Consider the following 10679-nt stretch of genomic DNA (forward strand, 5'->3'; position numbering starts at 1 on the left):
TCCCCGGGTGTCCCCAGGTCCCCCCCGGATGTCCCCAGGTCTCCCCCGGATGTCCCCAGGTCCCCCCGGGATGTCCCCCCGGGATGTCCCCAGGTCCCCCCTGAGGGTCCCCCCGGGATGTCCCCAGCTCCCCCCCGGATGTCCCCAGGTCTCTCCGGGATGTCCCCAGGTCCCCCCGGGATGTCTCCCCGGGATGTCCCCCCCGGGGTGTCCCCCCCGGGATGTCCCCAGGTCTCCCCGGATGTCCCCAGGTCCCCACGGGATGTCCCCAGGTCTCCCCGGATGTCCCCAGGTCCCCACGGGATGTCCCCAGGTCTCCCCGGATGTCCCCAGGTCCCCCCGGGATGTCTCCCCGGGATGTCCCCAGGTCCCCCCGGGATGTCCCCAGGTTCCCCCCGAGTGTCCCCCCGGGGTGTCCCCAGGTCCCCCCGGGATGTCTCCCCGGGATGTCCCCCCCGGGATGTCCCCCCCGGGATGTCCCCAGGTCCCCCCCGGGATGTCCCCAGCTCCCCCCCGGGATGTCCCCAGCTCCCCCCCGGGATGTCCCCAGGTCCCCCCGGGGTGTCCCCAGGTCCCCCCGGCAGCTCCCGGCGGCCGCTCTGGGGCGCTCCGGGAGGAGATTTGGGATTGTCCCAAATCCCCGCGGCTCGGGGGACACCGGGAGGGGACAGCGACACCGGGAGGGGACAGCGACACCGGGAGGGGACAGCGACACCGGAAGGGGACAGGGACACCGGGAGGGGACAGGGACACCGGGAGGGGACAGCGACACGGGGAGGGGACGGGGACGGGTCCTGGTGGCCACACGGAGGGGACAGGGACGGGTCCTGGTGGTCACAGGGAGGGGACAGAGCCACGGGGAGGGGACAGCGACACGGGGAGGGGACAGGGCCAGGTCCTGGTGGCCACACGGAGGGGACAGGGACGGGTCCTGGTGGTCACAGGGAGGGGACAGGGACAGGGACAGGAACAGGGACAGGGACAGGGACAGGGACAGGGACAGGGACAGGGACAGGGACAGGGACAGGGACAGGGACAGGGACAGGGACAGGGACAAGTCCCGGTGGCCACGGGCAGGGTGGGCACCCACAGGACGAGGGGACAAACGTGTGTGAGTGTCCCCAGTGTCCCCAGTGCCACCCAGTGTCACAGGACATTCTCCTGGATGTCACCGCTGTCCCCTGGGTGGCATCAGGGGACCCAGTGCCACCCCCGAGTGCCACCCAGTGTCACAGCACGTTCTCGTAGTCACCGCTGTCCCCTGGGTGCCACTGAGGTCCTGGCAGCTCCGCGTAAGTCACCTGGTGGGTGGCACTTGGGGACCCTGCAGGAGACACCGCTGCCACCCAAGGGTGCCACGTCCCTGTCCCCAACCCCTCACTTATCCCCTGTCCCCTGGGTGGCATCTGGGGACCCTGTGCCACACCCGGTGCCACCCGGTGCCATCCCAGTGTCACCCACTGTCACCCCCAGTGCCACCCAGGGTCACCCAAGGTCACCCGGTGTCATCCCAGTGTCACCCCCAGTGCCACCCAGGGTCACCCAAGGTCACCCGGTGTCATCCCAGTGTCACCCCCAGTGCCACCCAGGGTCACGCAGTGTAACCCGGTGTCACCCCCAGTGTCACAGCACGTTCTCCTCAATGTCACCGCTGTCCCCTGGGTGGCATTTGGGGACCCAGTGCCACCCAGGGTCACCCAGTGCCACTCAGTGTCACCCAGTGTCACCCCCAGTGCCACCCAGTGCCACCCAGTGCCACCCAGTGTCACCCAGTGCCACCCAGTGCCACCCAGGGTCACCCAGTGCCACTCAGTGTCACCCAGTGTCACCCCCAGTGCCACCCAGTGCCACCCAGTGCCACCCAGTGTCACCCAGTGCCACCCAGTGCCACCCAGTGCCACCCAGGGTCACCCCCAGTGCCACCCAGTGCCACCCAGTGCCACCCAGTGTCACCCCCAGTGTCACAGCACATTCTCATTGATGTCACCGCTGTCCCCTGGGTGGCATTTGGGGACCTGGCAGCTCCCTGGGGGTGGCATTTGGGGACCGAGTGCCACCCCCGGTGCCACCCCCGGTGTCCCTGTCCCCAAGGCCACACTCACCCGCTGCCCTCTCGGTGGGCACCACGCGGGTGTAGAGCACCTCCCCCTCCTCGGGGGGCGGCGGGGGGGTCCTGTGGGGACAGGGGGGACAATGGGGTGGCCTCAAGGAGGGATTTGGGGACACGGGGACACCCCCGGGCCCCTCCCCCACTCACCTGTCCTGGGGCGTCCTGGCGGCTGCAAGGGAAAGGGGGGGTGACAATGGGGTGACATTGGGGTGACAGTGGGGTGACAGTGGGGTGACATTGGGGTGACAATGGGGTGACATTGGGGTGACAGTGGAGTGACAGTGGAGTGACATTGGGGTGACATTGGGGTGACATTGGGGTGACATTGGGGTGACAGTGGAGTGACAGTGGAGTGACATTGGGGTGACATTGGGGTGACAGTGGAGTGACAGTGGAGTGACATTGGGGTGACAGTGGGGTGACAATGGGGTGACAATGGGGTGACAATGGGGTGGCAATGGGGTGACAGTGGGGTGACAATGGGGTGACAGTGGGGTGACAGTGGAGTGACAGTGGAGTGACATTGGGGTGACAGTGGGGTGACAATGGGGTGACAATGGGGTGGCAATGGGGTGACAGTGGGGTGACAATGGGGTGACAGTGGGGTGACAGTGGGGTGACAATGGGGTGACATTGGGGTGACATTGGGGTGACATTGGGGTGACAGTGGGGTGACAATGGGGTGACAATGGGGTGACAGTGGGGTGACAATGGGGTGACAGTGGGGTGACAATGGGGTGACATTGGGGTGACATTGGGGTGACAATGGGGTGACAGTGGGGTGACAATGGGGTGACAATGGGGTGACAATGGGGTGACATTGGGGTCACACTGGGGTCACCCAGGTTGGGATTCCCCCCGGGGACCCCTGAGAACCCCCTGAACCCCCCAGACCCCCCGAGACCCCCGAGCCCCCCGAGACCCCCCGGGACCCCCGAGACCCCCCGGGACCCCCCGGGACCCCCCGAGCCCCCCGAGACCCCCCGGGACCCCCCGAGACCCCCCTGAACCCCCCGGGACCACCCAGACCCCCCGAGACTCCCCTGAACCCCCCAGAGCCCCCCGAAACCCCCCGAGACCCCCGAGACCCCCAGAGCCCCCCGAGACCCCCCGGGACCCCCGAGACCCCCCGGGACCCCCCGGGACCCCCCGAGCCCCCCGAGACCCCCCGGGACCCCCCGAGACCCCCCTGAACCCCCCGGGACCACCCAGACCCCCCGAGACTCCCCTGAACCCCCCAGAGCCCCCCGAAACACCCCGAGACCCCCGAGCCCCCCGAGACCCCCCGGGACCCCCCGAGCCCCCCGAGCCCCCCGAGACCCCCCGAGACCCCCCGGGACCCCCCGGGACCCCCCGGGACCCCCCTGAACCCCCCAGAGCCCCCCCGAGCCCCCCAGAGCCCCCCGAGACCCCCGAGACCCCCCTGAACCCCCCCGAACCCCCCGAGACCCCCGAACCCCCCGAGACCCCTGAACCCCCCGAGCCCCCCGAACCCCCCGAGACCCCCGGGACCCCCCGGGACCCCCCGAGCCCCCCGGGACCCCCCGAAATCCTCCTGGGATGCCCCAGGCGCCCCCTGAGATGTTCCCAAAGTGTCCCCACCCCCCCCCGAGCCTCAATTCAGGCTCTGCGGGTGTGTCCCCAACTCTGGGGACACCCCTGTGCCCCCCCCATTGTCACCCACCCCGGCGGTGGCACCGGTGCCACCCCACGATGGCAGCCAGGAGCAGCAGCAGGGACAGCAGGGACCCCCCAACCGCTGCGGCCACTGTTGGGGACAAAGGGGACACTTCGGGGTCACCCGGGGTGACCAGCGAGCGATGCCAGCCGTGCCCTGTCACCTCCGTGTCACCTCCGTGTCACCTCCGTGTCACCTCCAGGGACAAACCCGGCTGTCCTGGACCCCCCCAGTGACGTCACCGGTGTCCCCGTGTCCCCCCGCTGTCACCTCCAGGGACAAACGCGGCTGTCCCGGACCCCCAGAGTGTCCCCGAGTGATGCCAGCCGTGCCCTGTCACCTCCGTGTCACCTCCGTGTCACCTCCAGGACAAAAGCGGCTGTCCCGGACCCCCCCAGTGACGTCACCGGTGTCGCCGTGTCCCCCCACTGTCACCTCCAGGACAAACCCGGCTGTCCTGGACCCCCCCAGTGACGTCACCTGTGTCCCCGTGTCCCCCTGCTGTCACCTCCAGGGACAAAGCCGACTGTCCCGGACCCTCAGTGACGTCACCGGTGTCCCCGTGTCCCCCCGCTGTCACCTCCAGGGACAAACGCGGCTGTCCCAGACCCCCAGAGTGTCTCCAAGTGATGCCAGCCGTGCCCTGTCACCTCCGTGTCACCTTCGTGTCACCTCCAGGACAAACGCGGCTGCCCCGGAGCCCCAGAGTGTCCCCCAGTGACGTTACCGGTGTCCCCGTGTCCCCCCGCTGTCACCTCCGGGAACAAACGCGGCTGTCCCAGACCCCCAGAGTGTCCCCCAGTGACGTCACCTGTGTCCCCGTGTCCCCCCGCTGTCACCTCCAGGGACAAACGCGGCTGTCCCGGACCCCCAGAGTGTCCCCGAGTGATGTCACCGGTGTCCCCGTGTCCCCCCACTGTCACCTCCAGGGACAAACCCAGCGGTCCCGGACCCCCAGTGACGTCACCTGTGTCCCCCCGCTGTCACCTCCGTTAACAAACGCGGCTGTCCCAGACCCCCAGAGTGTCCCCCAGTGACGTCACCTGTGTCCCCGTGTCCCCCCGCTGTCACCTCCAGGGACAAAGCCGACTGTCCCGGACCCTCAGTGACGTCACCGGTGTCCCCGTGTCCCCCCGCTGTCACCTCCAGGGACAAACGCGGCTGTCCCGGACCCCCAGTGACGTCACCTGTGTCCCCCCGCTGTCACCTCCGTTAACAAACGCGGCTGTCCCAGACCCCCAGAGTGTCCCCGAGTGACGTCACCTGTGTCCCCGTGTCCCCCCGCTGTCACCTCCGTTAACAAACGCGGCTGTCCCAGACCCCCAGAGTGTCCCCGAGTGACGTCACCTGTGTCCCCGTGTCCCCCCGCTGTCACCTCCAGGAGCAGCTCGGGGCTGAGTGCCCGGAACACGCGGTGCCCGTCCTGTCCCAGCTGCTTGCTGGCCACGCACTGGTAGGTGGCCGAATGTGCCAGCCCGACGGGGGCGAGCTCCAGCAGGGGACCCCGGGCCACCTCCCGGCCGTGGCGCAGCCAGGTGAAGGTGACAGGGGCTGAGCCCACCTGCACCGAGCAGCGCAGCCTCACGGGCTCACCTGCGCGCACCTGCTGGCCCAGGGCACCGGCGCTGATGGTGGCATTGGCCACGGGCACTGCGGGGACACGCACGGGGCTGGCACCTGCCCAGGGGGGATGGCGCTGTCCCCAGGGGACAGGTCTCCCCCCATCCCGAGGCTCCCGCTCACCCAGGACGGTGACATTCAGGGGGACACTCTCGGCCACGCTGTCCCCGTCGCTGACCCGGCACCGGTAGTGGCCGCTGTCATTGTCCCCAACGCTCGGCAGCTGCAGGCGGGGGCCGGTGCCCAGCGGTGTCCCCGAGCCCTCCCGGTGCCAGGAGAAGGACAGGGGACCTGTCCCCGCGGCCACCGCGCACTTCAGCACCAGCGGGTCCCCCAGTGCCACCTGTGCCCCGGGGGGCTGCGCCGACACGGACACCCCCGAGGGCGGGACCGCTGCGGGGGGAGAGGGGGACACCGGGGGACACTCAGGGACACCGGGGGACAGTCATGGACCCGGGGGACACTCAGGGACACCGGGGGACACTCAGGGACCCGGGGGACAGTCAGGGACACCGGTGGACAGTCAGGGGCATTGGGGGACACTCAGGGACCCGGGGGACAGTCATGGACCCGGGGGACACTCAGGGACACCGGGGGACACTCAGGGACCCGGGGGACAGTCAGGGACACCGGGGGACACTCAGGGACACCGGGGGACAGTCAGGGACACCGGTGGACAGTCAGGGGCATTGGGGGACACTCAGGGACCCGGGGGACAGTCAGGGACACTGGGGGACACTCAGGGAAACCGGGGGACAGTCAGAGACCCGGGGGACACTCAGGGACACCGGGGGACACTCAGGGACACCGGGGGACAGTCAGAGACCCGGGGGACAGTCAGGGACACCGGGGGAGAGTCAGGGACCCGGGGGACACTCAGGGACACCGGGGGAGAGTCAGGGACCCGGGGGACACTCAGGGACCCGGGGGACAGTCAGGGACACCGGGGGACACTCAGGTACTCGGGGGACACTCAGGGACCCGGGGGACACTCAGGGACACCGGGGGACAGTCAGGGACTCAAGGACCCCTGAGAGGGAGAGGGGACGCAGAGCTGGGGGGGTTTGGGAAGGGACCCCGAGGAAGGAGGGGGGGTTGAGGGAGGGGACACCTGGAGAGGGAGGTGGGGGACACCAGGGCGGGGTGAGGGGACCCGGGGCAGGGCTGGGAGGAGGGACCCGGGGAGGAGGGAGGGACCCGATCGGGGATGAGGGGACCCTGGAAAGGTGTGGGGGAAGGATGGGGGTCCCGAGGCAGGGCTGGGGGACACGGGGAGGGACCCGGGAAGGGATGGGGGGACACGGGGCGGGATCCGGGAAGGGATGGGGGGACACGGGGGGTGACCCGGGAAGGGATGGGGGGACACGCGGCGGGATCGGGGAACGGAGCAGGAGATGCGGGAGGGGATGGGGGAACCCGAGAAAGGAATCGGGGAGGGGATGGGGACACCAAGTCAGGGCTGGGGGACCCGGGAAAGGGGAAGGAAAAGGGGAAGGGGAAGGGGAAGAGGAAAGGGAAGGGGAAGGGGAAGGGGAAGGGGAAGGGGAAGGGGAAGGGGAAGGGGAAGGGGAAGGGGAAGGGGAAGGGGAAGGGGAAGGGGAAGGGAAAGAGGAAGGGGAAGAGGAAGGGGAAGGGGAAGGGGGAAGGGAAAGAGGAAGGGGAAGAGGAAGGGGAAGGGGAAGGGGAAGGGGAAGGGGAAGGGGAAGGGGAAGGGAAAGAGGAAGGGGAAGAGGAAGGGGAAGGGGAAGGGGAAGGGAAAGAGGGAAGGGGAAGGGGAAGGGGAAGGGAAAGGAAGGGGAAGGGAAGGGGAAGGGGAAGGGGAAGGAAAGGGAGAAGGGGAAGGGGAAGGGGAAGGGGAAGGGGAAGGGGAAGGGGAAGGGGAAGGGGAAGGGGAAGGGGGAAGGGGAAGGGGAAGGGGAAGGGGAAGGGGAAGGGGAAGAGGAAGGGGAAGGGGAAGGGGAAGGGGAAGGGGAAGGGGAAGGGAAGGGGAAGGGGAAGGGGAAGGGGAGAAGGGGGGAAGGGAAGGGGAAGGGGAAGGGGAAGGGGAAGGGGAAGGGGAAGGGGAAGGGGAAGGGGAAGGGGAAGGGGAAGGGAAGGGGAAGGGGAAGGGGAAGGGGAAGGGGAAGGGGAAGGGGAAGGGGAAGGGGAAGGGGAAGGGGAAGGGGAAGGGGAAGGGGAAGGGAAGGGGAAGGGAAGGAAGGGAAGGGGAAGGAGAAGGGAAGGGAAAGGAGAAGGGGAAGGGGAAGGAGAAGGGGAAAGGGAAGGAGGAAGAGGAAGGGGAAGGGGAAGGGGAAAAGAGGAAGGGGACGGGGAAGGGGAAGGGGAAGGGGACGGGGAAGGGAAGGGGAGGGAAGAGGGGAGGGGAAGGGGAGGGGGGAGAAGACAGTGATGGGGTCTCCGGGCAGGGCAGGGGTCCCCGTGCAGGCTGTGGGGGTCTCCCGCGCCCATCCCCGCACTCACCGAGCACCGTGACGCGGAGCGGGGCGCTGCTCTTCCGCACGGCCCCCCCCTGGCTCTGCACCTCGCAGCTGTAATTCCCCGAGCCGGAGAGCCCCAGGGCGGGCAGCAGCAGCTGCGGGGACCCCTGCGGGCCCCCCAGCTGCCGCCCGTCCCGGTAGAAGCGGTGCACGAGGGGGGTGAGGGGCCGCAGGGGGCTGCGGCTGCTGAGGCAGCTGAGGTTCAGGGGGGACCCCGCCATCAGCTCGGCCGGAGCCTCCAGCACCGGCACCGGGAAGAGCTCTGGCAAGGACAGGGGAGGGGGATTTGTGAGCCCTGGGGAGGGGCTCTGGGGGTGTCGGGCTGGCGGCTGTGGGGTGCTCACCGTGCACTGTCACTGACACCGGATCCGAACGCTCCCACTGTGAGTACAAGGAGGACCAGGAGCTCCGCCAGGCCCCGCAGCGGTATTGGCCGCTGTGCTGCAGCCTCAGGGGGGACAGGGACAGCTCGGGCCCCCACCGGGATTCACCCAAATCCTTCTCCCCGCGGTAGAACCGCACCCCGGTGACCGTTTTGTCCCGCCGGCTCCGGCAGCGCAGTGTCACCGTGTCCCCCTCCAGCAGCGGCCCCGCCGGCACCTGCAGCACCAGCCGCTCTGGGGGACAGGAGGGTCCTGTCACAGCCGATGGCACCGGGACCCCGCAGTGGGTCACAGCCAGCGCAGCCGGGGTCCCCAATCCCAACACGGGGGTCCCCTGGCACTGCCATGCTCTGGGATGTCCCCAGAGCAGGGCACGGGCTCTGCTCACACCAGGGCTGACCCAGCGGCCCCCCCAGAGCTCTCGGGGTCCCCGCGGCTGCCGGGCTGGGGACACCCAAACCCCGCTCACCGTCTGAGACGGTCACGGGGGGGCTGCGCCCGCTGCCGGCTCTGTCACACTCGTAGGTGCCACTCTCGGTGACAGTGACACTCTCGGGTCCCTTCTGCCGCCAGCGCCGCCCGTCCTTGTACCAGGTGGTGTCCCCGGCGGTCCCCGAGCCCCGGCAGGTCAGTGTCACCCGGTCCCACAGCACCGCCGGCCTCCAGGGGGGCTCCACGAGGAGCTGCGGGCTCGGGGCAGCTGCGGGTGACAGGGGACAGCAGCGTGGCAGGGCCAGCGCGGGGCTGGGGACAGCGGCGCGGGGACACGGCATCCCCCGAGGACTCACCAGCGAGGCCGAGGCTCTGGGCTGCAAGGGACAAGGGACACGGCTGGCTGGCGCTGGCAGCGCGGGGACAGCGGCAGCGGGAGCCGGGCTCTGGGGCTGGCCCCGAGCTGGCCCCGTGGCGACACCGCTGCGGCACCGAGCCCTCGGCGACGGGGACAGCGCGGCCAGCCCGGGCCCGGGCAGGACATGGGGACACCGGGGACCTCCCGGCCATGGGGACAGCGCGGCCACCCCGTGCTGCCACAGCTCACCCCCGCCAGCGCCACGGCCACATCCCTGTGTCCCTGTGTCCCTGTGTCCCTGTGTCCCTGTGTCCCTGTGTCCGCGTGTCCGCGTGTCCCCGTGTCCCTGTCCCTGTGTCCCTGTGTCCCTGTGTCCCTGTCCCTGTGTCCCTGTGTCCCTGTGTCCCTGTGTCCCTGTGTCCATGTGTCCCCGTGTCCCTGTGTCCCTGTGTCCCTGTGTCCCTGTCCCTGTGTCCCTGTCCCTGTGTCCCTGTGTCCCTGTGTCCCTGTGTCCCTGTGTCCCTGTGTCCCTGTCCCTGTGTCCCTGTCCCTGTGTCCCTGTGTCCCTGTGTCCCCGTGTCCCTGTGTCCCTGTGTCCCCGTGTCCCTGTGTCCCTGTCCCTGTGTCCCCGTGTCCCTGTGTCCCTGTCCCTGTGTCCCTGTGTCCCTGTGTCCCTGTGTCCCTGTGTCCCCATGTCCCCGTGTCCCTGTGTCCCCGTGTCCCTGTGTCCCTGTGTCCCTGTGTCCCTGTGTCCCTGTCCCCGTGTCCCTGTGTCCCTGTGTCCCTGTGTCCCTGTCCCTGTGTCCCTGTGTCCCTGTGTCCCTGTGTCCCTGTCCCTGTGTTCCTGTGTCCCTGTGTCCCTGTCCCTGTCCCCGTGTCCCTGTGTCCCTGTGTCCCTGTGTCCCTGTGTCCCTGTCCCTGTGTCCCTGTGTCCCTGTGTCCCTGTGTCCCTGTCCCTGTGTCCCTGTCCCTGTGTCCCTGTGTCCCTGTGTCCCTGTCCCTGTGTCCCTGTCCCTGTGTCCCTGTGTCCCTGTGTCCCTGTGTCCCTGTGTCCCCGTGTCCCTGTCCCTGTGTCCCTGTGTCCCTGTGTCCCTGTCCCTGTGTCCCCACAGCTGCCCCAGCCCCAAGGTGCCAAACCCCTCATTCCTGTCCCCCCTCTCCTGTCCCCTCTCCTGTCCCCACGGCCACCCCACGGCCCCGCTCACCTCTTGCCCTGCCTCTGCTGCCCTTGGCGACCTCAGGGGACCCCGCAGCCCCCCTGGGCCCCCTCCCCACCGCTCTCTGCCCCAGCCCGGCCCATCCCCGGCCCACTCACCCCACACGAGCAGCGCCACCCTCGCGGCCATGCCGCTGTCCCCGGCCACCCGGCCTGCCTGTCCCTCGCTGCCACCTGTCCCCAGCGTGGTGGCTCTTGAGATAAAGGGGAAGGAAGAGAATTTACATCCCTTCCCCCGCGTGGGGGTGGCGCGGGGTGGGGGCAGGGTGGCCGCAGGGTGGGGACAGGGTGGGCACGAGGCCGGGTGGCACCAGGGGACCCCAGGAGTGGGGGGCTCAGGGGGGTTGGGGGGGCCAAGGATGGGTGTCCAGGGGAATGGGGAGGGGTCCCAGGGATGGGGGGGGT

At 69.5% G+C, this 10679-nt stretch overlaps 1 protein-coding gene across 1 annotated transcript; it reads right to left on the reverse strand.

Annotated features, from left to right (window-relative positions):
- Positions 1 to 1109: 1109 nt before the first annotated feature.
- On the reverse strand, positions 1110 to 10453 carry LOC147648819 (Fc receptor-like protein 4). The gene is made up of 11 exons (XM_086866415.1): positions 10374 to 10453; positions 9057 to 9077; positions 8738 to 8968; positions 8230 to 8502; positions 7869 to 8147; positions 5532 to 5801; positions 5136 to 5438; positions 3795 to 3878; positions 2258 to 2279; positions 2103 to 2173; positions 1110 to 1324 (listed from the first exon to the last, which is right to left on the reverse strand). Exons 1-11 carry the CDS (start codon positions 10402 to 10404, stop codon positions 1230 to 1232), a joined length of 1680 nt encoding a protein of 559 aa, XP_086722541.1. The 5' UTR covers positions 10405 to 10453; the 3' UTR covers positions 1110 to 1229.
- Positions 10454 to 10679: the final 226 nt, after the last annotated feature.

The sequence above is a fragment of the Cyanistes caeruleus genome, chromosome 30 (genome assembly GCF_971803275.1).
Source record: "Cyanistes caeruleus chromosome 30, bCyaCae1.hap1.1, whole genome shotgun sequence".
Classification (NCBI taxonomy): Eukaryota; Metazoa; Chordata; class Aves; order Passeriformes; family Paridae; genus Cyanistes; species Cyanistes caeruleus.